At 59.4% G+C, this 26014-nt stretch overlaps 2 protein-coding genes across 4 annotated transcripts; one reads left to right on the forward strand and one right to left on the reverse strand.

Annotated features, from left to right (window-relative positions):
* Positions 1-1817: 1817 nt before the first annotated feature.
* On the forward strand, positions 1818-10015 carry NFKB2 (nuclear factor kappa B subunit 2). 3 transcript variants are annotated; one of them, XM_004370078.2, is made up of 23 exons: positions 1819-2020; positions 3272-3363; positions 3725-3803; positions 3920-3960; positions 4216-4314; positions 4394-4545; positions 4785-4891; positions 4976-5134; positions 5421-5525; positions 5668-5753; positions 5838-5976; positions 6209-6337; positions 6463-6660; positions 6752-6893; positions 7303-7417; positions 7511-7718; positions 7877-8046; positions 8177-8279; positions 8411-8562; positions 8700-8769; positions 8973-9145; positions 9275-9386; positions 9483-10015. In XM_004370078.2, the coding sequence occupies exons 2-23, from the start codon at positions 3343-3345 to the stop codon at positions 9605-9607; spliced, it is 2685 nt and encodes an 894-aa protein (XP_004370135.1). In that variant the 5' UTR covers positions 1819-2020; positions 3272-3342; the 3' UTR covers positions 9608-10015. The 3 variants fall into 3 exon arrangements, with proteins under 3 accessions (XP_023596798.1, XP_004370135.1, XP_012413363.1); XM_012557909.2 differs by having other exon boundaries at positions 9486-9607; XM_023741030.1 differs by lacking the exons at positions 5668-5753; positions 5838-5976 and having other exon boundaries at positions 1818-2020.
* Positions 9854-25171, reverse strand: PSD (pleckstrin and Sec7 domain containing). The gene is made up of 17 exons (XM_004370079.2): positions 24736-25171; positions 22716-23453; positions 22341-22443; positions 21507-21861; positions 20187-20627; positions 18805-18999; positions 18561-18641; positions 18254-18366; positions 17614-17672; positions 17406-17495; positions 13847-13890; positions 12306-12496; positions 12153-12223; positions 11891-12048; positions 11581-11725; positions 11155-11298; positions 9854-10662 (listed from the first exon to the last, which is right to left on the reverse strand). The coding sequence occupies exons 2-17, from the start codon at positions 23367-23369 to the stop codon at positions 10432-10434; spliced, it is 3075 nt and encodes a 1024-aa protein (XP_004370136.1). The 5' UTR covers positions 23370-23453; positions 24736-25171; the 3' UTR covers positions 9854-10431.
* Positions 25172-26014: the final 843 nt, after the last annotated feature.

Here is a 26014-nt window from a genome sequence, read left to right on the forward strand (position 1 = left end):
GGTAGTTTATGAGCACTTTGAAAGGACTGTTGTGCTCAAAGGCAGCCAGCACAGGTTCACTAAATTGGTGTATACCAACCTAACCTCATTCCATTTTAGTTTAAGGGTTAAGAATATTTGCCAGGAGAATGTGGTAGACAATGTACCCGGATTTTAGCAAATTATTTGACAGCAAATATGATATTTGCCTGAGAGGCCCACCAAACCAAAAACCAAATCCACTGCTGTCAAGTCCGTTCCAACTCATAGTGATCCTGTAGGACAGAGTAGAACTTCCCCATAGGGTTTCCAAGGTTGTAAATCTTTACAGAAGCAGACTGCCACATCTTTCTCCCACTGAGAGGCCCACCAAAAACCAAACCAAACCCTTTGCCGTCCAGTCGATTACGAATCATAGTTATCTTATAGGACAGAGTAGAACTGCCCCATAGGGTTTCCAAGGAGTGGCTGGTGGATTCGAACTGCTCACCTTTTGGTTAGCAGCCAAGCTCTTAACCACTGCACCACCACGGCTCCTCTTAGAGAGGCCCACCAAACCAAAAAAACCCATTGCCGTGGAGTCGATTCCAACTCATAGTGACCCTATAGTAGGGTGGAAAAGACTGCTTTGTTTTATATACACTTACAGGAGAGAACTTTGGCCTGGAGTCAACAAACTGGGTTTGTATCCTGGCTCTGTTCCTTTCTGCCTGTGTGGTTGAGTTACTTCACTTCTCTGAGCCTTCATTTCTTCGTCAGTAAAGGTAATATTTACCTCCTATGGTTGTTGGGAAGAAAAATAAGAACTTATACTAAAGTACCTTAACACAATACCTGGCACATTCCATTTGTGGACAAGATGAAGAGGAGAGGCAAGTAACAGGAAATGGCCCAAATCAAGGGCCATTTAAGAGTCTCCCTTTATTCGGTGTTACTGCAGGCCTTCAGTTCCTTTCTTAAGGTCAGCGGCAAGTTGCAGGAGAGACCTGAAACAGCCCATGTTCTATTGCGCGAGCCTAGGGTGGATGACTCCAGGAAGGAAGATTACTAAGGGCTCCTTCGAATGAGAGCCTCTACCAACCAGAGATGTCCAGCTACTAAGTCAGTGCTTTGTGAAATATTGTACTGACCCCGCTGCCACTACGTGTTTAAGCAGAAGTTGGGAAGTATGTAAGAGGTTATTTCCTACCTCGGAAGAAGTTGAAACTGTTTAGACTTGGGACACCTCTTCAATTCTAATATTCCAGATCGTGATGGAGGGGCAAGGCCGGTGTCTACCAAATAAATATCCATTCCCCTTTCTGCGCGCAGAGCTCCAGAGCTCAGGTCGGCTTGAAAGCCTGGCCCCATGTGGACCTGCCACTTAGTAAGGGGCCACGAGGGCCGGAGGCTGAGTAAAGAGATTGAGCAATAGAGGAGGGAGGAGGTTACGAAGTCTTCTTGCGGCGCCGGTGCCTAAAGAGGACGCCAGATGGCGCCCCGGGACCGACCGCAAGATCAGCTTCTTTCCTCTTCCCCTAACTCTTCCCGGCAGCGGGGTCCGGCTCCGGGCGGGAGACTGGAGAGCTGACGCCGGCGGCTTCCCCCCGGGCTTCCCCGGCTTCAAATGCGGTTTAGCGTCAGGCGCAGCAGAGGCCCAGGCAGGCCTGGGCGGGCGAGGAGACCCAGGCCGGGCCTTTGGCCGGGGTTGGGGCTATGGCTGGTGTTCGACCAACAGGTCCCGCCTCTGGCCAATCCCCGGCCATAGCCCCAGCCTGGCGGACCGTCATCCCCACGCCATTCTCCCCGCCCAACGCGAATCTTTGCCCTCTAAAGGGGGCCCCTAAATCGCTCCCGATTGGACGCGCAGGTCCAGGAGTTAAACTTTTAGCCAATGGAAAAGGGCATGGGGCGTGACGTACAGAAACGTCACGGGAATTCCCCCCTCCGGGGGGCGGAAAAGGGGTTTTCCCGGCCGGAGCCCTGGTGGCTGGAGTGGTGTCGCGACCCGTCCGCGGCGGGTCGGGCCAAGAGAGGACCAGGAACCGGAGCCGCCGCCGCGGTGAGTGGCCGAGTTCAGACCCTTGGGTGGCCGGGACGAGAGGAAGGGCGGGAGGAGGGCCTTTAACTGACCGAACCCCAGGGCTAGAGGTATGCGCACACCCAAAGCACGCACACGAACAAGACACACGGATACACAGCCACATCCTTGTACGGAGACACGCAGACCTGGACATCCACCTGCACTAATGCCGGCGTACCCAAGCAGCGTCCATGCACCCGGACTCGCACACAGAAGCACATGCAGACGTGTCCACCCGTGCACGAGTGCTTGGACCCACACCCTTCACGCACAAGCACTCATCTGTGCCCTTACATATCAAGACATGCTCAGACAAGTACCCACCCACAGAAGCTTAGGGACGCTCACCTGCACACAGACACGTTCATTTGCACACACACGTATGTTGACGCCGTGCACACACAGCATGCACCCGGGCACAAACACACTTCTATACCTGTGATGGAGACGCACAGCTCTGGGATGGGGGGTGGGGGGCGACGTACAGGGGTCTGCCCGTCTCTTCAGCACCCAGAGCCGGTGCAAGGTGGGAATCAATAGCCGTTGCGATGTTTCGGGGAGAGGGAAGAGGAACCTGCCCCCAAGGAGGAGACGCCTCCCGCCACGGTCCCCAAAGCTCCATTCTTGGGGCAGAACCCCGGGGTCCCCCGCTGGGAAGAACCCCACCTACAGGCCATTCAGAGTGGGGTCCTCCCTACAGCAGGAATGTCCCCCAAAAGCCCCCAGGGTGAATCAGCCGTAGCCTCCCTCCTGGCAGAAAATCCCAAGGTTGCTCCAGGCCGAGGGAGGGGAGGAGGACGGGAGGCGGGCCTGGTCCCGGACTGGGAGCCTCCGCCGGCCGTGAAATACCCTCCAGTCCCCGGCGCCTGCCCTGGAGGGCTTCCCTGGCTCTACGACACCCCCAGCCCAGGTAGACGCTGCTGGGCGCACCAGCGGGACAGGGCCTCGCTCCCCTCCCGCCTCGGGGGCGGGGCCAGTGGCGTCATTTCCAGGCCCGCCCCCTCCGGCCCCGCCTCCCCCTGGTATTTTCGGGACTTTCCTAAGCTGCTCTAACTTTCCTGCCCCTTCGCCCGCCCAGCCCAGCTCCCGATCTCGCCCTCCACCGGATCTCGCCCGCGACACTCGAACGGGCGGCTGGAGGAGATCGGACCCTCCCCCAAACCTGGGGCCCCTCTCTCCCGCCCACCCCTGGCCTGATCCGTCTCTCCCCGCCGTCCCCCTTACCTCAAGGCGAGCACCTGAAACTCTAGGAAGCAGAACCCGGCTGAAGCTATAGACAGAGCCGAGCCCAGCCCAAAGATATGGACCATTGTTACGACCCAGTGAGTCACGCCGCCTGGCCCTGACGCTGGCCGGCTACCTCCCTACCTCCCTGTCTGCTTGCGTGTTGCCGGAACCCCCTCTCTCCCCTACAGCTGTCTGCGTCTCCGCTGATCTCAGCCTGCCAGGCGTGTCTATCTGTTGCCTTCTCCATCTGTCCTGCTCCCAGATCTCACAGTGCCTACCCTAAGGCCCTTCCAAGCCATCCTCTGCCTGCCTGTCTGCCTGCAAATTCTGCCTCCAGAGGCGCTTTCTCATGGGCCTGGGGTGGGGGGTGGTGTTTAGAGCCAGGAGGGGAGGGCTGTGGGGGTAGCTCAGAATCGGCTGTGCCGCCTCCCCCCGACCCCCATCTCTCCAAACCAGGCTCTGGATGGCATCATGGAATATGATTTCAAATTCAACCCTTCCATTGTGGAGCCCAAGGAGCCGGCCCCAGAGACAGGTTTGCAAGCTCCCTAACCACCCGTGTTGGAGAAGGAGTAGGGAGGGAAGACCATGTGCCCTCTGCCTGGGGGAGGGGCTCATAGAGCCCGGCTCAGGAGGTCCCTCTGTCCCCAGCTGATGGCCCCTACCTGGTGATTGTGGAGCAACCTAAGCAGGTGAGTGAGCAGAAGGTATGGTGTGGGATGGCTCCAGCCTTGCAGGAGAGTGGGTAGTTGTAGCTGGGTGGCCATGTGAGATCACTGCCCAGGGAGGCCACTGAAGACTGGCATGGTTGACTGCTGCTGATCACAGTGGTGTGGTTGTGGTTCAGGGCAGATACTGCTGGTCATCGTGGTCACTGCTGGCCAGGAGTGTGACTGGCTGGGGTGGTCTCTCCTGATCACAATGTCACTCTGCCCCTGGACCTTCAGCGAGGCTTCCGATTTCGCTATGGCTGCGAAGGACCCTCCCATGGAGGACTGCCAGGTGCCTCCAGTGAGAAAGGTCGGAAGACCTATCCTACTGTCAAGGTGAGCCAGGGTGGTGCTGGAGGGTGGGTTAGTGGACAACGTATCCAGGAGCATCACTGATAGCCCTTGCCCCTCCCAGATCTGTAACTACGAGGGACCAGCGAAGATCGAGGTGGACCTGGTAACACACAGTGACCCGCCTCGCGCTCACGCCCACAGCCTAGTGGGCAAGCAATGCTCGGAGCTGGGGGTCTGCACTGTGTCTGTGGGGCCCAAGGACATGACTGCCCAGTAGGTGCCCTTTACCCCTGGCCCCCACTTGTGTGACCCAGCCCACCTCTGGGAGCTTAATTTCTGACCAAGAGGAAAGACTTAGGTTGGCCCCAGATCCCAAAGCCTCAAGAAAAAGGAAGGAAAGCTTCCTTGAAGAAGTAGGGCTGAGCTAAGCTGAGCCCGGGCAGTGGGGAGGGTGCTTCAGGAGGAAAGAACTGCATGGGCAAAGGCCTCTGACCCCCCTCCCCATCCCTTAGGTTTAACAACTTGGGAGTATTGCATGTGACCAAGAAGAACATGATGGAGATTATGACACAGAAACTTCAGAGGCAGCGACTCCGCTCCAGGCCCCAGGGCCTTACTGGTAAGGGACAGGAGTAATGGGAGGTGGCCATGGAGAAGTAGGGAAGGAGGAGAAGCCCAGGGATCACACGTGCCCACTCGCCAGATGCTGAGCGGCGGGAGCTGGAGCAGGAGGCCAAGGAGCTGAAGAAGGTGATGGATCTGAGTATCGTGCGGCTGCGCTTCTCTGCCTTCCTTCGAGCCAGCGACGGCTCCTTCTCCTTGCCCCTGAAGCCAGTTATCTCCCACCCCATCCACGACAGCAGTGAGTATCCTCACTGCCTGAGGGGCCAGGCCTGGGTGGCCAAGGGGGCATAGGGGCAACCTCCAGCTGTGGAAGCAGATAAACCTGCATTTCAACCTGTCTTTATGAGCTGAGTGATGCTGAACAAGTCATTTCTCCCCGAGTGTCCCTTCTGTTTTTGGTAAATGGGGACATGCGATTCCTGAATCTCTTGACATTGTTCAGTTAATGAATACAAAAGCGCCTGGCTCCATAAACATGCCATGGCTATCGTATCATCTCAACTAATCGATGCTCTGTCCCCTAGAGTCTCCTGGGGCCTCGAATCTGAAGATTTCGAGAATGGACAAGACAGCTGGCTCTGTGCGGGGTGGTGATGAAGTTTATCTGCTTTGTGATAAGGTGCAGAAAGGTGAGGCTGAAGTCCAGGCTGGGAGCTAAGGATACAGGGCATCAAGGTTGGGGGCCAGGGCTGGGCAGGCAGGGTAGCTCCAGGACAAGTGGCCCTAGAGCTTCCACCTGGAGCTGTGGCCAGGCTTCAGTTTTCCCTTTAGATGACATTGAGGTCCGTTTCTACGAGGATGATGAAAATGGATGGCAGGCCTTCGGGGACTTCTCTCCCACAGATGTTCATAAACAGGTACCCAGGGGCCGGGGCCGGGACTGAGGTACAGGGCTGAACTAGGCAAAGGCCCCACTGACACCCTGTATGTCCCTTCCCCAGTATGCCATTGTGTTCCGGACACCCCCCTATCACAAGATGAAGATTGAGCGTCCTGTCACCGTATTCCTGCAACTGAAACGCAAGCGTGGGGGGGATGTCTCTGACTCCAAACAGTTCACCTATTACCCACTGGTAGAAGGTAGAGCTGGGATGTAGATCCCAGGGGGCTAGTGGGACTGGGGGCTGGGCTGGAAGGTTCCAAGAACTAGACTAGGGGACCCATGAGCCAAGGCAAGGGTGGAGAGAGTGCAGCCTGAGGGGCTGTAGCTGAGGGCTGTTGAGGGAAGAGTCCTTTACCAAGCTTGGGCAAGGGCTCTGGAGATGGGGCCTATGAGTTAGGGTTATAACATCCCATTTCCCTCTGTCCCCAGACAAGGAGGAGGTGCAGCGGAAGCGGAGGAAGGCCTTGCCCACCTTCTCCCAGCCCTTCGGGGGTGGCTCCCACATGGGTGGAGGCTCTGGAGGCTCTGCTGGGGGTTATGGAGGAGCTGGAGGAGGAGGTGAGGAGTGCTGGTGGTGGGAAGAGGGATGGAGGAGGGAAAGATGAAGAGAAGCCGGGGGTGGGGGAAGAAGCCTCAGAGCTCTGGCTGGTGCCCCTTCCCTACAGCCCTGCCTGTACCCACAGGTGGCAGCCTCGGCTTTTTCCCCTCCTCCTTGGCCTACAGCCCCTACCAGTCTGGAGCTGCCCCAATGGGCTGCTACCCGGGAGGCGGGGGCGGGGCGCAGATGGCCGCCTCGGCGCCTGTCGCAGATGCTGGGGAGGAAGCCGCAGAGCCGAGCGCGCCCCGGCGCGAGCCGTCGGCTCCGGAGATGCTGGCGCAAGGTACGCCCTTCCGAATCCGGGTGGTCGGGACGATGGGACAGGGACCTGCCCGCCGTTCGTGGCTCTCGCCCACGCCCCCTGTCGCCCCTAGCCCGGGAGTACAACGCGCGCCTGTTCGGCCTGGCGCAGCGTAGCGCCCGTGCCTTGCTCGACTACGGCGTCACGGCGGACGCGCGCTCGCTGCTGGCGGGACAGCGCCACCTGCTGACGGCGCAGGACGAGAACGGAGACACGTAGGCCAGCGGGAGGGCGGGTGGGGGCTGGGTCCGTCCCCCCTCCTCCCCCCCCGCCCCCGGGGGCGCGCGTTGGCGGGTGAAGAGGAGCGGAAGGCGGGGCTGTAGTGTTGGCGGGGGTCCTGGAGCTCTAGAGTTGGACAGGCCAGGTTTCAAGTGTGGCCTTGCTATTTCCTAGTTCTGTTGAACGTACTTAATCCCTCCCAACTTCAGTTTTGTCGACTCTGAAAGGGCACAATAATAGTATTTATCTACCTCAAAAGGTGCCCGGAAGGATTAAATTCACGTACAGCAATGACCTTGGAGACGGACTGAGTTAGGCAGGCCCCATTGAGGGAGATTATGGAGGGTAGAGAATATTCTGAGCAGCTAGGCCTTCTCGGCCAGAGTCTCACCCCTCACCCCCCAGGCCGCTGCACCTGGCCATCATCCACGGGCAGATGAATGTCATTGAGCAGATAGCCCATGTGATCTACCATGCCCCATACCTCGGCGTCGTCAACCTCACCAACCACCTGCACCAGGTGAGGGGGCACCTATCAGTGAGGGGAAGGGGTTGGAGAGCAGGTGGGTCTAGGCCAGGGGCAGGCCTGGCTCATGCCTGCCTTCGCCCCCAGACTCCCTTGCACCTGGCGGTGATCACCGGGCAGACGAGCGTGGTGAGCTTCCTGCTGCAGGTGGGCGCAGACCCTGCACTGCTGGATCGGCATGGAGACTCAGCCGTGCATCTAGCGCTGCGGGCTGGTGCCCCGGACCTGCTGCGCGCACTGCTGCAGAGTGGAGGTCCTGCCGTGCCCCAGCTGCTGCACACAACAGACTTTGAGGGTGAGTTTTCCACTTCATCTGGGTCAGGAGAACAGGGACCGGGGAGGGTATCTGGTGGGCTCTCAGAGTGGACACAAAGTGTCAAGGCTGACTGGTCAGGGCTGGTCTGGGGACCGACTTGGCGTCACAGCTGCTGGCTGAATATTGTGCATCCCTAGGGCTGTACCCAGTACACCTGGCAGTCCGTGCCCGTAGCCCTGAGTGCCTGGATCTGCTGGTGGGTGATGGAGCTGAGGTGGAGGCTGCAGAGCGGCAGGGAGGCCGAACTGCCCTGCATCTAGCCACAGAGATGGAGGAGCTGGGGCTGGTCACCCATCTGGTCACCAAGGTAGGACAGGGCAGGGCATGAGGATTATGGGAGCAGTGGGGCCAAGGGCTGTGGAGGAACCTGTGACAGTGAAGGGGTTGGGGGGCTAAGGGGACCACCCTATCATCAACCACTTCCTTGTACTCCACAGCTTGGTGCAAACGTGAATGCCCGCACCTTTGCGGGAAACACGCCCCTACACCTGGCAGCTGGTCTGGGATCCCCAACCCTCACCCGCCTCCTGCTAAAGGCTGGTCAGTCTCACTCTCGGGGGCATATGAGCAGAGCGAGGAGGCAGGAAAAGGGGTACCTCCTACTCCCCCTGCTTTGCAGTCTCTAATGTGGTCCCCTAGAGAACCTCCCCATGACTGCCTCCATCCCCCAGGTGCTGACATCCATGCAGAAAATGAGGAGCCCGTGTGCCCACTGCCTTCACCCCCAACTTCTGGTAGCGACTCAGATTCTGAGGGGCCAGAGAGGGATACCCGAAGCAGCTTCCGGGGCCACACGCCTCTTGACCTCACTCGCAGCACCAAGGTAAGGCCAGCGTGGGCCTGGAAGTACCAGGAAACAGTGTACCGGGCATGGGGAGGGGGTCCAGAGGATCTGGATTTAGGGGTACCTGGGCTTCCGGATTGAGTGGGAGGTGGTCAAAGCTGAGGCTGTCTCCCCAGGTGAGGACCTTGCTGCTAAATGCTGCTCAGGACACCATGGAGCCTCCCCTGACCCCACCCAGCCCGGCAGGTGAGCTCTCTCCATCCAGTGCCAGACCCCAGGCCCTTCCCTCCTCACAGAGGACTCTTTCCCTCTCTGCTCCCCTCCTCCATCACCCCCAGTAGCACTGTCTGCCTGTCTGTCAGATTACCATGGGAGAAACGGGGTGTCCAGGCATCTGGGCCTCTGCCCGTTTCTGAGGTAATTGACACATTTACGTGTGTTCTTCTCAGGGCCAGGTCTGTCACTTGGGGATGCAGCTCTGCAGAACCTGGAGCAGCTGCTAGATGGGCCAGGAGCCCAGGGAAGCTGGGCAGAGCTGGCAGAGCGGCTGGGGCTGCGCAGCCTGGTAGACACGTACCGAAAGACGGCCTCGCCCAGCGGCAGCCTCCTGCGCAGTTATGAGGTTGGCCCCCTCAGCCCCTGTCCAACCTCCAGCTTCCTTTTCCTAATCCCAGATGCTTCCTTGGCCCCAGAGCTCCCAACCCCACACCCTAAACATAATTCAGACATCATGCCCCTTCCCTCCCCTCAGCTGGCTGGTGGTGACTTGGCGGGTCTGCTAGATGCCCTGTCTGACATGGGCCTAGAGGAGGGAGTGAGGCTGCTGAGGGGTCCCGAGCCCCAGGACAAGCTGCCCAGCACAGGTAAAGGAGTCCTGCCTGGGAGGTGGGTCTGGGCCTGGGCCTGGGGGGTGGGAGGCCTAAGGCCCTGACTATCCCCTTTCTCCCCTCCCCCCACAGCAGAGGTGAAGGAGGACAGTGCTTACGGGAGCCAGTCAGTGGAACAGGAGGCAGAGAAGCTGGGCCCACCCCCTGAGCCACCAGGAGGGCTTTGCCATGGGCACCCCCAGCCTCAGGTGCACTGACCTACTGCCCACCCAGCAGCCCCCTCCCTGGGTACCCTCTGTACAGCATCCCCACCTGTTCCAACTCTTATTTAACACCCCACACCCACCCCTCAGTTGGGGCAAATAAAGGATTCTCATAGGAAGGGGGGCCTGGTACCCTCCCCAATTTAAGGCAGTCCCCTATGTGACACTTGTCCCTAGAACCAGCTGCTTACCCTAACCCCAGGTCAAGCACTAGAGCAGGAAAAGGAGGAGGCCCAGCCAGCAAGTCCAGAGCAGATTTAATGGGAGTGGAGGCTGTACAAAGGGCAGGGCCCACTGCAGGAGGGCAAGCAGGCCATGCCGCTGGCCTGTGCACAGGGGCCTCACAGACCAGGGGCCTTGGCCTGGACGCCCTTTCTCCACCTCTGGGAAGAGAGAGTGAGCCCTTGGGGAGGAAGGAAGGAAAACCAGCTCAGCCCCAACTCCTGGCCTCTGTCTGAGCCAGGCCCCAGGATGGGGGGGGATTGCTGGTGTCAGGGTGGGGGTGGTCTCAGCAGAAAGCGGAAACGTTGTCAGGCCTCCCCCACAAAAAAAGCTTCAAAAGTCCAGGGGCCCTGGGCCCCACCCCACCCCACCCTGTATGAAAAAGTGCAAAACATTATCACAAAATGGAGGTCTCGGAGGGGTCTTAGCCCAGGCTCATGAGGCCCATGCCCAGCCCTGCCCTGCCCCGGACACCGCGTCCGGCGCGGTAGGGCCCTGGCCCAGAGACCCACATGGGTGGCCTGAGGCCGGCCCGGGCTCAGGCAGGGCCACGTCATGCAGGTGCCCAGCAGGCACCAACCCCCACATTCCAACCCTCAGGGCTTCCGCCGCCCACTGCCTGCCCCTGCCCGAGGCTCTGAGCCATGGTGCTGGGCCCGGGGCTGGCCGCAAGTGTTGGGCTGCAGGGAGGAACTGGAGTGAGAGGGAGGGATTCCATCCTCTGCGCTCCCAGCCTGGGCCAGTGCTGCCTCTACCACATCCAGCTCCTCGCTGCCTGCCTTCAGCTTGACCCGAAGCAGTGCTGCGTATGTGCCATAACGGGATTTCTGGGGCAGAGGAGCAGCTGTGAGAGACTGCTCTCCACCCTCTCCCATTCCACTCCCACCTGGACCACTGAGGGATGCCAGAGAAGGGTAGGAGATGGAAGGGTCTTGCCCACCTCTGAAGTCCCAAAGCCCCCAAGGGCTGAGAGATGATCCCCTGGGGGTTGGTGACCCTCTCTGGGCTCTCTCCAGATGACCAATTGTAACAGCAAATGTTTCTTGAGCCTTTACCAGGGTTGGGAAACCTGAGCTCTTGACACCTCATCTCACTTCATTACCCTTGTGGGTATGGAATGTTATCCTTGTTCCATAGAAAAGGAAACTCAGGCTCAGAGAGATTAAGCAACCTGCCGACGGTCACCCAGCTGGTCTCCTTGAGTCCACACCCTTAACCACTAGTCAGAGCCTGCCTGTGGGGGGGGTGGGGGGTGGGGGTCACAGAGGCCCTGCTGAGGGAGAAAGGAGCCCCAGAAGTGCCTGGGCAGGGAGGCTCACCTCAAACTCCAGGTAGGCCTCCTTCTGCTGCTGCTCTTCAGCCTCCTTGCCCCGGGCCTTCTTGCCTAGATGGGCGGCCTGGTGCTCCCGCAACTCATTTGCCATGGCCTTCAGTTTGGCCTCGTGGGTCCGCACTTGCTCCTCCTAGCGGTCAGGGAGGGTACAGTCATAGGCACTCTAGCCCAGACAGTACCTTTATGCGCATTTACGAAAAGGTACCCCTTCCTTTGGAAGGACAGAGTACCATTCTGAGTGTCACAGCTTGGGAAGTAGAATAGGGGCTGGATGTCAGCTCTGTTCACCCCCCATGGCCGGTATCCTGTGCAGTGGACATCTACATAATCCTGCACAGCAGCCTTGAGTACAGCTGGCCTGGGCCTGCCCCACTCCATCCCATTTGCACCAAGTAGACTGAGTTGGGAGTACCTGGGAGAGGCGGGTGGCAGCACTGGGCAGCAGAGGGCGGCTGAACTTCTTCTGGGAGCTAACAGCAGCTGGGAAGGGGGGTGCAGAGAACATGGCTGCCACCACATTGATGCGCGTGATCCAGGACTGCATCTGCTCCAGGCTCCTGGCGAAACAGCATAACCACTTGGGACCTGGGCCTGGGGTTCCTGCCCAGGGATGCCAGTCCTGGATCAAGGTGCAGCCTGAGGGGGAACAAGGCAAACCAGGGAGGGGAGCAAGCTGGGAAGTTGGGGCAGGGGCTGAGGATGGGGAGGAGGCAGGCACTCACGGGGCCTGGAAGAGGAAGACCCGCCAGTCAGCTGTGCGTAGGTAGAAGACATGGGGCCGCTTGCTGTAGTCACTGGCACGGGTGGCCAGTGCATGGTGGATGCTGATGGCATTCTTGAGCTCCGCCTCCGACAGGGCCTTCCCAGGCTGGTATTCCTCCTGTGGGAGTACCCATCTTGTCCTGGCCCCAGTCTGGCCCGGCCAAGCCCACCAGCACTCCCCTGAGCCAGCTCAGCCCCAACCCCTTGGCCCTAGCCCCGCACCTTCTGCAGGTAGAGGATCATGCCCTTGAGGATCCCGTGGAAGCTCTTCCAGCCCCTCTTGCCCCGAGGTGCTGGGGGGAAGGGAGACAGGTCAGGGGGTCTGGGACAGGTCCACTCCCACCCATCCCCCAGACCCACCCCCTGGCCACGTACTCTTCCTGCAGTCGGGGTCTGCGTGCACCTTTCGCACCAGGGCCCCGTGCTTGTAGACGGCGGCCCCAGGCTCAGGAGTCAGGTCCAGGAAAGGGCTGGAGCCGCTGCCACTGCCCCCGCTGATCCTCTTGATGACCTTGGGGTTGGGGTCGGCCAACTCGGACAGAGAGCGCCTCAGCTCCTCCTCGTCTCTGCAGGTGTGATCACCTCAGAGGGGGTGGCCGTGGAGCCACAACCCCCCCTTCAGCCTTGGCTTCTGCCCACCCAGGAAAGCTGCTCCAGTGTTTGTGGAGATGGGAAGAGGGGACTGCTCTCTCAGAGGGTGTAGCTCCCTTCAGCCTGAGGCTCCAGGGCCATATCTTCCCCTCAGATTGGGTCTTCCCAAGGTATAGCTGTTTCCCACTTCAGGTCAGGGCTCCTAGAGGCAGCATGTCTCTTCCCTCAGATTAAAACTAACAGGTTCTGAGGGCAGGGCCAGGTCTCACCCTTCTTCCCATCATGTGTAACCATCCCCATTCTCTGCATTCGGCAACCCCCACCAGCCCGCACACCCTTCTCCACCAGGATAGACACATGTCTGACTCAGCTCTCTCAACCACACCCAGCATCAGGCTTTAGCTTGTTGGCTAAATGGCAGCAGCAGAAGGAAGAAGTAACTTCCCAGTGGCACCCCAATGTACCCTGGCTTGCAGGCTATGCCAAATATCATCTAAAAAATCTAATTCTATTTTGTCACTCCCTTGCTCAAGAACTTGCAGTAGCTCCCTATTGCCTCCTACATGGAGCCTACGCTTCATCTTATAGTTTGGCCCTCATCTCCACCAATGTTGTCTCTTTTTCCTTCCACCCCCATTCCAGCCAGGCCACACCTTTGCCTCCCAAGTACCAACTCCCCTCCTTCAAAACTTGCCTCAAGGCAATCATCCAAGAAGTCTCCCCCATCTCTCCCTCTACCCCAATCCTCTGCGGTTTTCTCTTCTGCCAACTGGGAGCTCCCAACTAAACTGAGCAGTGGCTGGATTCTCAGCAGATGACAGCAAATATGAATGACCATCAACTATTTAGATGAGGGCTCCCCATCAGACTGATATTGTCAAGGCGACAGCTGGACCCTCTCTCTCAGACTGGACTCTCCCAAGACTTATTCTGTCTCTCTGGGCTCCCTAGGACTGGAGAGGGGCTCTCCCTCTGTTGGTCAGGGCCTTACCTCCATGGACTTCTGCTCTCCCACTAGGGTTGCCAAAGGACCTCCCCCTTTTTGTTTCAACATCCCCCCTTCCAGGCTAGCTGACAGCAGCCGCCCACCCCACCCAGCTTGTCACAACAACCCAGCTAGAGACAAGAGGCAGAACCCCAAGTCCAGGCAGTCATCTCCAAAGAAGGAAATGAGGCAACCTCACTGCCTCTCATGGCCTCCTACCCTCCCCCTCCCCAGCCTCCATGGTCCCAGGACTCACAAGGCCTACCCCAGCTCTCTTGCTTCACCAGGCAGCCCCTTCCCACACCCCATCCCTGCTCTACAACACAGCCCCAGGACTTACATGGCCCACTGCAACTTCTCATTCTTGATGGAGCTGTACAAGGCCTGGAGAGGGAGGAACAAATCAGGGAGGCAGAGTCAATCCTCGGGAGGTGGAGGAGCACCATGTGCCTCAATGCCAGAGCTCAGAGTGCTCCCTCCCAACTAGGGGAGGAGACAGAACTAAGGGAGGCAGCAAGCACTGGAACAGAGAGCACTACGACCCAGGCCCAGCTCCACCACTTTAGCTACATGATTTTGGGCAAGTATCCCACAGGAAGGAACAAACTTAACATATTTAACGGAGGTCACACACTTAGCACAGGGCATTCTGGCACATGGCTGATGCATAGTAAATGGCAGCTGCTATTATTTATCGTTGTTGTTGTTAAGTTGGACAGCCTACTCGGATCCTGGGCCCGAGAAGCAAAGCCCTGGAGGAATGGGAAACAGCTCTCCTTCCCTCAACCATGTGCTTGGTCCTGTTTCCAGAGAATCAATTCACACATAGCACTGGGGAACCTGAGACCCAGGAAAAGGACACCCTGTCAGCTCCTTCTTTGGTTGATAATTCCCTGTCCTGGCTCCCAATCCCAGGACAAGCTGGGTGTCTCCCCCAACAGAGATGGCCTCCCCAAGCCAGGCGTCCATGCCAGGGTGGTCCAGCCCCCTGCCCACTCACACCCTTCATGTGACTGGGGAGTGAAGACCAGTGTAAAAGGCAGGAGTTTTAGCTCTCACCCCAAACTCCCTGTATATGCTCCTGAACCAGTCACTTCCCCTCTGTACAGCTGGCCTGGGGACATTTGGGGGCCTTGGATGTGGTCACAGGTGGGTCTGGGCCCCAGGAATGGTGTAGGGGACCCCTCTTCTTGGGAGTGGCTTGGAACATGGGTTCACGCCAGTGCCTTCGACAGTGGGGGCGCTTCCGCCAGCCTGTCTGTGAGCGGGTGTGTCCCCAGCATGTGCATGTCCTTCAGGCTGAGTGTATGGCTGTGTGGCGTGTGATGCTGCCTGCGTGAGCTGGGTGCAGCGGTGACGTCGGAGCCTTCTCCGTAATGGGACACAGCCCCCTGCACCCTCCAGCACATCAGTCTCTCTCACTGCCCACGGCCATTACGGGCCATGAGGCCAGTTAGTCATCCCACACGTGCACACACTGTTGGGAGCGGGTGCAGCCCACAGTACAACCCAGGCTCATGCATACATAGCCCTCCCAACATACACCCAGCATGGCTCAGACCCTGAACCCTCACTTCCCCATTCTCTGGTCTGGAGGCTGAAGTGGCCACCAAGACCAAACCCGCAACGCTTGTCTCCAGGTTTCCAGTCCAGTCCTCTGAGCCATCTCGGGACCCCCTTTGGCTCAGAGTCACACCTTGGTGCGTCCTGAACCCCATCAGTGAGTCCCATGTCTTGCCCCCATCTAGAAGACCGTCTTCCTCACCAAAGGCCCTTTGGTTTGTGAGGCCCACCTTGGTCCAAGGGTACCAGCCCCTCAGCCTGTGCCTCCCCCGCCCCCCGCCCCAGTCCATGCCACCCCTGGCTGCCCATGAGCTCTGTCCCTGCTGGGCTCCACCCTCCGCCCCTGGCTCCACTGATAACCTCTCGCCCGTGACACCCTCAGTGCCTCCCTCAGGCTACCCCCTCAGTCGCCTCCCCCGACTGACGTGGGCCGCGGCCCCAACGCCCTCACCGCCTTTTTCTTCTTGCGGCTCTGCAGGCGGCTGACCACCAGGTCGGTGTAGAGCACCGGCTTGAGGCTGCGCGAGCGCTGCGGCCAGCCGTAGCACAGGGTCTCGGCGCCGCGGTGGGTGCGCCCGTAGCGCACGGAGCACAGCGAGCGCGAGCGCAGCCGCCCAGCGCTGCTGTGGATGCTGTTGACGCCTATCATGCTGGCCCGGCCGGCGCGCCGCGGCCCCCGGCCATGCCCCCGCCCGCTCTCGGCCCCGCACGGCTCGGACGGCCCGCGGACCGCTCCCTGCAACAGCCGGCGCGAGCGCAGGGCCGAGCCCGGCCCGGCTCCCACCGACGCAAGGAGCGGGCGGCGGCGCTGTCTGCTCTGCAGCTCGGCGAGAGCAGGAGGGGGCCGCCGACGAGGAGGGGAGGCGAGGGCTAGGGGCGGGGACGTAGCAAAATGGAGGCGCCGACCGAGAGCGGCCCTCAGCACGCTGCCACGGGGGAAGGGCCTGGGAAGGCCACGGGTAGTGGGGTTGATCGCGGGATGTTTGGAGCCCCTAGGCCTGGGGCTGTGGGGGTAGGCTGGCCCGATAGGATCCGGAGCTTCCTTCTGGCTCCTCCGCGTTTAGGGCGGTCGTGAGGGGAGAGGTTGGGACCGCCTCCCCGCGGCCCTTTTTCACTGAGCCGGAGGGGCCTCGAGGTAGGCGAAGGCGCGGGGCGTGGGGTGGAGAGCCGGCTGGACGCAGCCGTGGAATTGCCTTGGTCTCATTCAACTCGCCGACCCGCAGATGCCCCCCACAGTCCGTGTATATACTCCAAGTCACGTACACACACCCAGTTCACAGGCATACGCCACAACGAACGAGATGCACCGACTGACACAATTTCAGAGGTACACCTCAAAGCGTCCGCTCTTACAAACACACACTCCCTACTCGTGGACATGTCATCAATCAGACACAGCCAATCGGTAGGTATGTACCTCAACATACATAAACACTCAACCTACACTCCAATTTAGATACACTCTAAATCCTAAAAAAAAAAAAAAAAAAAAAACCACACTCGAAGTCACACAAATCTCCTGACTCACAGATACCCTAATTCATACACACACAACTCAAGGATACACCCCAACTCGCAGTGGGACACCCCTCACCCCTTCTCAGATACATTTCCAAGCTCACAATCCCAACACTCCCCCAGCTCATGGCATACCCAAAGGCACTCCTGTGTGTCACATATATGTAGTGGCCCAGAGACCCCTTTGTCCACCCCTGGGGATTTTTCAAGTGAGCCCAGGCCTCCCTGGTAAGACACTACCCATTCAGAGAAGGGAGTGACACCACCGGTTCGGCTCGCCTCCCTCTCTCGCACACCTGCGTGTATCTGACCCTCCTGCGCTAGCACCTGGGAGCCAGCAGCGCGGTATCTAGTCCCAGCTTAGCGCTAACTCGCTGCAGGACCTTGGAAAAGGCTTTGTCCCTCTCCAGCACAGCGGTACTGGGGAGGTCTTTAAGGCTGTATACAATGGGGCGGGGGAGGAGGGAGGCAGTGTACCTGTGTGCCCCCTCCCCATGCAAGAACGCCTCCCACTCTCAGCGAGCACTGGAGGAGATGCACTGATGAGGGAGGGCAAACGCAGGGTCCAGGGCTGCCTGGTCACATGTTTTGAAAGCCGTCTCCCCTCCCCGGCTGCGCGCGCGGCCACGATTGCACACGTGTGCGCATGTCCCGGGCGAGCCTGCGTGTGGGGGTTGGGGGGAGGGGGCGGTCCCCAGGCTGAGTCACGCGAGCTCAGGCTCCCGTGGCAGAAATAGGGGGCAGGCTGGCTCCTCTCCTCTCTTTGACTGGGTCCCCGATTCCTCCCCCCAGCTACTTTTACCCTTCCCTGCCCCCACCTTGAGCAGCTCCCTGGGGAAGTCGCCGCCATCGTTGAGGCCCTCGAGGTTCCCAATGAAGTCCCCGCAGGTCATGCGCTTCCCGATGTTCTAAGGGAGGGTTCAGAAGCCTATAAGCTTGCGGGGGGGCCCCTAAGCCCCCCAGGCCAGGGAGTCTCTGGATCAGGGGTCTGTTTTCTGGGCTCCCTCCCTCCTGCCCCCAACTCACGTGGCCGTGGAGATCGGTGTTGAGTAGCATGAGAGCACAGGTCAGCGTGTGGGCACCGTCTGCGGGAGAGCTGACATTCAGCCTGGGCCACCTCCCAAGGGACTCTTTCCACACAGCCACCCTCTCCAGGTCCCTCCAAGCAAACATCCCTTTTTCTAGCAGGTCTCTCAGCAAACGCTGCATCCCTGAGGTGCTGGGGATGCAGAAGCTCACTGCTGTCCCCCCCCCATGCCTCCTTATCTACACACTAAACACACCCCACAAGCCAGGTTGCCCCCCACACACATGCAGACCTGTGCAGCCAAGCAGAATCCCTACTCAAGCCAAGCACTGTCCTGCACATGTATGTGAAAAACTGCACACAACCCACCCGCCACATGCCTCTGCACAACGCACATTTGACTCCAGCAGTATATCTGCCAACCTGTACAGTCCCCCCGACACACACACACACACGTAGCCAGCACTACCTACATGTATAAAGAGAAGTGGTCTGCACACATGCATGCTCACATGCCTGCAAGCACGGCATTCACTCACTAATACACACACATTCGTGCTTCTGTGCACACATGTAATGCCCAGCCCATCTGCCTCAGTGGCCAACTGGGACAACCTTGGCCCCTCTCTGCCCCCTCACCCTCTGAGGACAAAAAGCCAGGATTGCACTGGAAGTATCGTTGGGAGAAGTGGGCCAGCACGCGCTCCCGTTCCTGGGTTTCACCCATTAAGGCCAGCTCCTTCAGAAACACCCTGGGGAGAGGGAAAGAGGGAAAATGTCACCCCCACCCCGCATCCCTTTCCCAGGCAGACCTGGCCCTTGGCCCTGCCCAGCCAACCTGTCAGGGCAGGTTGGGAGAGGCACAGAGGCTCAGAGCAGGCATGGCTGAGGCCCTGCACACCAGGGCTGGAGAGTGGGGGCTGACCCCAAAGGGCTCAACACCCACCTGAGAGCTTGGTCCAGAGTCATGCCCGTGAAGACAAAGAACTTGAGGTACTCGCCAGCCACCAGTTTGCTGAAGTCATTGCTGTGGGCAGGGCAGATAGACAGGTGGGGTTACAAGGGAGAGTGTCAAAAAGTCAGGCAGGGGTTACCTAGAGACCTGGGGTATTAGATGGAAGAGATATGGAGGTGCTACCTGCAGGGTGCATCCCCTTCCCCCATCCTCAGCCCCAGCCCAGGGGCTTTACTTCTTGCCCAGGTGCCGTGCCACATCGGCCTTCCTGAAGCCGTCAAGTCGGTACAGCCTCTTGGCTAAGCGCTGTGCAGCCTCCAGATCTGCTTTCTGCCCATTGGACAAGGTGTCTGTACTTCCAAGGGCCAGCCGCTCCGTGCTGTCCAGCTCTGAGTCCGAGTCGGACACCAGCTGGCTCAGGGGTGGTTCGCTGTCAGGGTAGGACACTAGCTGAGGGAGGGGGACAGGGCTCTAGGGAGCCATCTAGACCCTCCCTCTGCTTCCAGACCTGGACAATGGAGAAGTTGAGAAAAGGACATGGAGAAGGCATTTTTCTTTTCTGCAGGGAAAGTGTCAGGTTCTTCCATTGTCCGACTCCATCTTTACCACCTCTCTGTGGAAGTCCTGCCTCAAATCGAACCCACATCCATCTTGCTGCTGTGGGAGTTCTGGCTGCATCCCCAAAGCTCCCAGGGGCCTAAGTTTGCTAGTGGACACATTCCCCATTTCCACACTGACCCTACTCAGAACACAGTCTACATCTCTGAAAATATGGGCAGAGGTGAGATGGGTGGCCTGTCAGGAAGAAACAGTGAAGGGTCAGGCAAAGATATGAGGGCAGCAGGGATACCCCTAGGCCTGCTCCTCTGTCTGTCCTCCTCTTCCAACCTTCCCTTCCACCCACCAAGGAGCAGGCTCTGGGGTGGGAGAGATTAGGGGTCAGGGTGCTGTCTCACCCCCTTCCTCCTGCTTCCCTTTCCTCCCCACCCCAGCTTCAAAAAGCCACCTGTCACCCCAGAGACAAAGGCCGGAAACTCCTGGTTGCTAGGCAACTCTGTCTCCCTGGCCACCCCCTCTTGTTGCCATGACTTCCATGACTGAGAGAGTAACTGGCAGAGAAGGGGGGAGCAGAAAGGTTAGACTGGTGAAGGAACTTCCTGGAGAAGGGGGGAGACTACTGATTGTAGAAGGGGGGATGATATGGGAGAGAGGTGAGGCGAGAGGCTGGTGGCTCCATCTTTGGGAGAAGCCTCCTGGCTGGGTGGGGATAAGGTCACAAAAATTCTAAGCAGGATAGCGGCTCTGCTTTGGGAGGAAAGGGCCCTCTTGGAGAGAAAGGAGGGTGCTCTCTGCGGACTGTTCAATCCTGAATCATGTCTTCTCACGTCATTGAGACCAAAGGGGGCCCTGTTAGGGGCTCCCTTTCAGAGCCAAGGGAAGTAATCCTCCAAATGGAAAAATAGGTATCTGTATGCCCTAACCACCCCGACTCAGGGGTCAGAGATACAAATAACATCCCTGTGCTCAGGCTCTGTCCCTTGGGTCAGCTGCTTTTGGGGTCCTGGGGCCCTAGAACCCTGGAGGGCTCAAGTCTGAAGAGCCAAGGGAATCACTTACCTGCCCAGGGGTGCTGCCTCCAGCCCAAAGCTGTCCTCTGAGTGGCAGGGACTGGAGGGCTCCCTCCCTGGGGCCAGCTTGGCTCCAGCCTCTGCCTCCTCCTCTTCCCCTCTCTGTGTCCAAGGCCCATCAGCAGCAGAGCTGGTACCAGAATCTGGCTCAAGAGGGGCAAGTGGGGCAGGAGCAGGTGGGTCAGGCCGGGGGGCAGGAGGTTGGGGGGGCAGCTCAAAGGTGAAGAAGGGGCTCTGGGTTGGGCCAGGTGAGGCCAGGGCTTCCAGTGAGGCGAGGCTGGTGTAGGAGGTGCCCTTGGCCCGGTGTGACTCCAGGATGGCTTCAAATACGCAACTGAAAGAGTCAGGCCCATCAACCGAGGGGCTGGTCCCAGGTAGGAAGGGCACTGGTGACTTAAGAGGCCCGGGATGAGGCATTCGGGTCCCTGGCCTGCAGGGGCAGGGAGAATATTTGATTAGGGGCACCAGCCATATCCAGAGGGCAGATCTTGGGTCACATTTCATTGAACTCTCACACTGATTTTGTGAAGGGGATTGTCATCCCCATTTCATAGGCAGAGAAAACGAGGTTCAAAGAGAGGAGGAGGGCACTTACCTCAGGCTGCAGAACTAGGAATCAGACCTCTGACCCCGTCTGACCCCAGTGCTGAAGCCTCCCCTACTGCCTGTGCCCCCATACCCCTCAAAGAAAAGAGTCACCTGGGCAGAGGACCCCCACTACAGGTTCCCCAAGCTATTCAGTGTCCCTGGGGCATCCCAGGACAGCCCCCCAGCATCCAATCCTTTTTTCCTCCCTCCCTCCCTACTAATCTCCCTTTCTCCTCCTTCTCTCTGATCCGCTCCCGTCCTGCCATCCCATTTCTATTTCTGGCAACATCTTAGGAGAAGAAGATGAGTCTCCAAGTTGCATTGGGGTGTGAGACAGGAGAGGAAAGCCCTCACATGCCCCACTCTCCCTCCAAGACCCAAGATCCAGACTGATGATCCCATGCCCCAGGCTTGATTCAGGCGTCTGGCCTCTCGGCCTCCCTGTCCTCCTAGAGAAACTCTCACTGCCCTGCCTCTTCTCTCCTGGCTGCCCCTACCCTCCTGGGTTCTTGCCTGATGCCCTCCACAATCCCTGTGTTCTGCCAGGCCTAGGCCTCTGTCCTGAATCTTCTGCTACCCACACTGCCCTGCCACCACCCCCAGCTTGGTCCTGATCCTCCCAGCCCCATCCTCATTTCCATCCCAGTCCCTTCAACCCCAGCTCTGCCTCTGGGCCAGTAAGAAGGAGCAAGCCACTTTCTTCTCCCACTGCCCCACTCACCGGGCCCCCTCTGAGGCCTCAAACACCTCATCGTCCACATCATCTTCCCCACCGGCCTCATCCTCATCCTCACTGCCACTGCTGGGATGAGGGCCAGGGCATGGGCCAGGACGTGGAGCAGGTGGGCGGGCAGTGCCTGGCGGGCCTTCCGAGCTGGGTTGACTCTCAATGGCTGAATCAGCTTCCTCCCGCTCAGCCAGCACCTCATCGATGTCCGTCTCACGGTAGCACCTCAGTGGCACCGTGTCCAGGTCGGTCTCAGAGTACTTGGCCACTTGCCCCACAGCCACCCCAGAGCCCTGCCTTGAGCCCACCCTGGATGGAGATGGGGGGGCCTCCTCTGGGGGCTTAGCACCTGCGGGACACACAGACATCCAGGTCAGGAGGTCTTCCAGGTCAGTCCCCTAGCCTGCTCCTGTTCTGGGAACTCTCCCCCACTGCCTCATACTGGCAGGAAGTTCTTTCACTGACTAGCCACCATCCCTCCTGCTACAAACTCAGCTTGTTCCCAGTGCTCATGGAGCTCATTTCAAACCAAGTTCTTGTCTAACAGCCTTGAGGGGCCTGAGAGAGAGCAGCCTCTTTTCTCCTCCAAGGAATGACCCTTGAGATTCTTCCTTCTACTACCCAGCTTCCTCCAAATGCCCAACCCAGCCCCTAATACTGAGCCCTCCCCATCATAACACAGGTGGGAAGTGTGAGGCCGGAGGGGCATTTGCCAACTCAGAGCCCAGGAAGGGATTTGGGGAGGTTTCAAGGAAGGCTCCGTACCAAGGCCCAGCTGCTGAAGGGAAGGTCCTGCCTCGTTCCCCTCGCCTCAGTGCCAGGTCTTACCTGAGCTGGGGGGGTCCAAGGAGCCATAGAAGAATTCCCATTTGGCTCGAGCGATTCTCTGGGCATGAGAGGAGACTTCCCGGGGGGAGGACCAGGTATCCCCCTGAGCCAAGGAGGGAAAGATAGATACAGGCACTCAGAGATAAAGCCAGACATACAGACACAGGAACATGGGACAGAAACACAGAAATAAACAAACAGGGACAGAGATGGAAGTGCAGAGACACAGGGACGAACACAGAGGGCAAGAAAGATATTTAGGACAGATTGAAGGATTCAGACTGAACGGCAGACGGGCTCAAGTCTATGAGGTGGCCAAGCCTTGCCCCTTTACAGGGGCTCTGAGGCCCCAGGGAGCCCAAAGGGGTCACATACCTGGTTTAGGAGTCCGGTGTCAGCAGGTCCTCGGAATAGTGTGGCCAGGTGCTCAGGGGGACCCCCCAGCCCATTGGGGAGAGAGGAGTAAAGGCCATCTGCCCCAACCTGGGGTGGGGCAGGGGGCCCAATTAAGGGGCCTCGGCTGCCAGGCAGGGCCGAGCCTTCTCCAGCTGGAAGTGGGTCTGATGTGGATGCCTCCAGCCGCAACTTCCGATTGCAGCTAGGTCTAAGGGCTGGGGTGGGTCTGGGAGGGGAGACCCTACCCAGGTCCCAGCTCCGACTCAAGCCTCCAGGAGCAGGTAATCCATTCAGTGGCCTCACGCTGGCCTTCTCCACAAGGCGGAAGATGACCACGGAGCTCCGGGCCCCAGGTGGGGGCTGCCCAGTAGGTGAAGAAGGTGCCCAGGGTAAGGGAACAGCATGGGGCGAGGGGGGGCCACGCAGGGGTGTACAGGGTGCCGTTACTCGGCCCAGATCCCGGCCCCGGGGACGTGGACCTGCCACCCTCCGTAGCAGGGAGCCTGTGCTGCCATACATGCTGGCTGGGGGGCTTTGGGGCACGGGGCCTTCCGGGAGCCAGCGGCGTGGGCATCGTGGTGGGGAGATGGCACAGTCGCCTTCTGAGCAGAAGCGCATGGCACCCTGGGCCATGCTGGGGCTGGGGGGTCAGGCTGGGGGAGCAGGGGTGGCGAGGCCAGGTGGGGAGTGAGGGGGCAGCATGCTCTTCAGACAGGCCTGCAAGAGAGGAAGGGGAGCAGGCGGTAAACTGCAGGAGAGTTGGATGGGCAGGAGAGCATGGGCAGGGAGGGTGAAGCTGGCCGGGGCATCTGAGCACCAGGGGCCTAGCCCACCCTGGGAATATGGGCTCACTGATCCCACCCCTGGGGGATGATCTGGCCTCCTGCTCAGGCTACCTTCATGGAAGCCTGAGGAGAAATGAACTGCCCCCCAGTGGAACCCTGGACCCTCTCCTTCTGCCCTGGGGCCCTGAGCTCACCCTGAGAGGACAGAAGAAGCTATTTCAGAAGATGAGTGAGCCCAGAGTCCCTGTGGCACTTTGGAGCTGCTTCTGGTGGGGAGAGACTGGCACCCCACCCTCTGGACCAAGGGTGCCAGCCAGCCATCACCATCATACAGCCCTGGGTCCCCCACAGTCCCTCTTATGGAGGCCCCTCACTCAGGGAGGGGGAACTCAGGCCCCCTGAAAGGAAAGGAGGAAAAAGTTGGAGGGGTTATATAGGGACAATGAGGGGCTGAGAGGCACAGGGTGGAGGGAAGGAGAAAGGCCTGACAGAATACCCAACCCTCAAAACATACATGCTGAATGAGAAAGGGGCATTCTTGTTCTCCGTACAGGTACAGATACATACACAGAGGCATACATAAGGACAAATATACCTGTACACAGTTCAACACATTCACAAGCAACACCCTCCGGCACACACAGGCGCGTGCGCGCGCACGCGCGCGCACACACACACACACACACACACACACGGCTCAAAGACACACCCTCACACACTCTCACAGTCATAACAAATATGTGTGTAATGGAAAGGCACATGCTTGTTTTACACACTCGCTGTCATACAGACAGGGACACACAAAGAGATACCCAAATACACACACCGGCCCTCACTCTCCAATGCACACGGAGACACAGGCGTATCAGACACAGAGACCTGTTTGTGCACAATCACACACAAATACAAACGCACACTTACACATTCTAAAGCAGGGACACACACCCCTCCCCCCCCCCACCCCACAGGACATAGGTCCCTGGGTGGGTGGGGAGAGCTGCACCAGACCCTTCTCCGAACCCGCATCCCCGAAAGGGCTATAACAGATCTTTCTCATTCTGTCCAGCCCTGGAGGGAGCCCCAAGGGTAACGGGGCCTCTGGAGGCAATGCAGGATAGGGGCAGAGGTCATAAGCAGGAACCTTGCTAGGCAGGTTCCTGTAGCTCAACCGCGGCCCCTGTGCAGCCCAGACTCAGAGCCACCACGGTACTCACCACTGCTCGCCAGGAGCTGGGGCCGAGGAGAGGTAGGAGGGAGGCTGGGCTCAGCTCAGCGGTGAAGGCAGCGCGGCTCCTGCTCGCTCCGGGTCCGCCCGCCTCTCAGTCCCTCCCCCTCCCCCCTACGCGCCGCTCCGGCAACGCTAATCCGCACCCTCCCGCCCTCTCCGGGGCCCTGAGCCCTGCGGTCTGCCCCCGCTCGTCGCCGGGTCCCCGCTGTGCTCTCCCGCCAATCGGAGACCCGCCCCTGACGAGGAGGAGGGCGTATGGAACCCTAAGTACTGTTTCCCAGACCCTCACGTGCCCCACCCCACTCGCGTCCACGTCCCTCTCGCCCACTGTCCCCAGAGCCACACGAAGGCCCAGCTGCACACGCGTGTCCCGCTCCAGACCCCACGCGTGTCCCTGTGCGCCTGCCACATGACCTGTAACACGCCACACGCGCTCCCGCCCCCACGAGCACGCAGCCACACGGTATGGGTGTAGACCAGATCCGCCCCCTAAACGCAGGAGACCATCAACTTGATGAAGGAAAGATCTAGGAAACACCGCCTCAACCTCTCCGGGGTTCTGAGTCTTGGACCCAGGAGACTCAACCCTGACCACCCACCCAGGGTGCAGCAGGAAGGATGTTAGTCAGACTTCAGAAAGGTCTTCCTGGATTCCTCAGTTAAGAGTCGTAGCTGCCTGAGGGTGAGAGGTTAAACGAGATGACCCGGGGACTGGAGGATGTGGGGGACAGGCAACCTCTTTTCCCCTTCTGCCCTTGGCGAGGGTAGAAGGGGCCCTGGCTATTTTAAGAAAGCGCGGCTAGTTACTATGGTAACTGCTTTCCTTGGGAAGGCCAAGGAGAGCAGGTGGTGACCTCGGAAGGAAGAAGGGGTCTGTGTGGGCGGTCAGGGGGCGCGGGGACGTGTGAGGCGGGGGCGCGCGGGGCTCACCGCGGGGAGGCGCGGCCCGGGTTCCGCGTGGTGCTGAAGGGGACAGCGCCAGATTTGTCGCACTGCGCAGGCGCAGAGGCGAGAACAAAGCGGGGAGGGGGAGAAGGCGCGCGGCCGGAGGTGGTGCGCGCTCTCCTGGCTCTATCCTAGCTGTCTCAGCTACCTCCTCCACAAGCAGGCTGAGGAAGAGGAAGCAGGTCCCTCACCCAACCTGACCCTCTTCTAGTCCTTCCCTGCTGCTGGCCTCTCTCTTCTGGCGCATGGCGGGTGTACGGATGGTCTGGAGCATGGAAGGGATGCTGGGAAAATCAAGATGCCAGGGTTCTCTATCCCCG

Source organism: Trichechus manatus, unplaced genomic scaffold (assembly GCF_000243295.1).
Source record: "Trichechus manatus latirostris isolate Lorelei unplaced genomic scaffold, TriManLat1.0 scaffold00007, whole genome shotgun sequence".
NCBI lineage: Eukaryota > Metazoa > Chordata > Mammalia > Sirenia > Trichechidae > Trichechus > Trichechus manatus.

Coding starts and splice junctions, on each gene's coding strand:
- NFKB2 (XM_004370078.2), top strand. CDS start 3,343: ATGGACCATTGTTACGACCCA. Junction 4,315..4,393: donor AGACCTATCCTACTGTCAAG/GTGAGCCAGGGT, acceptor TGCCCCTCCCAG/ATCTGTAACTACGAGGGACC. Junction 8,280..8,410: donor CCGCCTCCTGCTAAAGGCTG/GTCAGTCTCACT, acceptor TCCATCCCCCAG/GTGCTGACATCCATGCAGAA.
- PSD (XM_004370079.2), bottom strand. CDS start 23,369: ATGGCCCAGGGTGCCATGCGCTTCTGCTCAGAAGGCGACTGTGCCATC. Junction 12,497..13,846: donor GAGAAGTTGCAGTGGGCCAT/GTAAGTCCTGGG, acceptor TCACACCTGCAG/AGACGAGGAGGAGCTGAGGC. Junction 11,726..11,890: donor GTCTTCCTCTTCCAGGCCCC/GTGAGTGCCTGC, acceptor CTGTTTCGCCAG/GAGCCTGGAGCAGATGCAGT.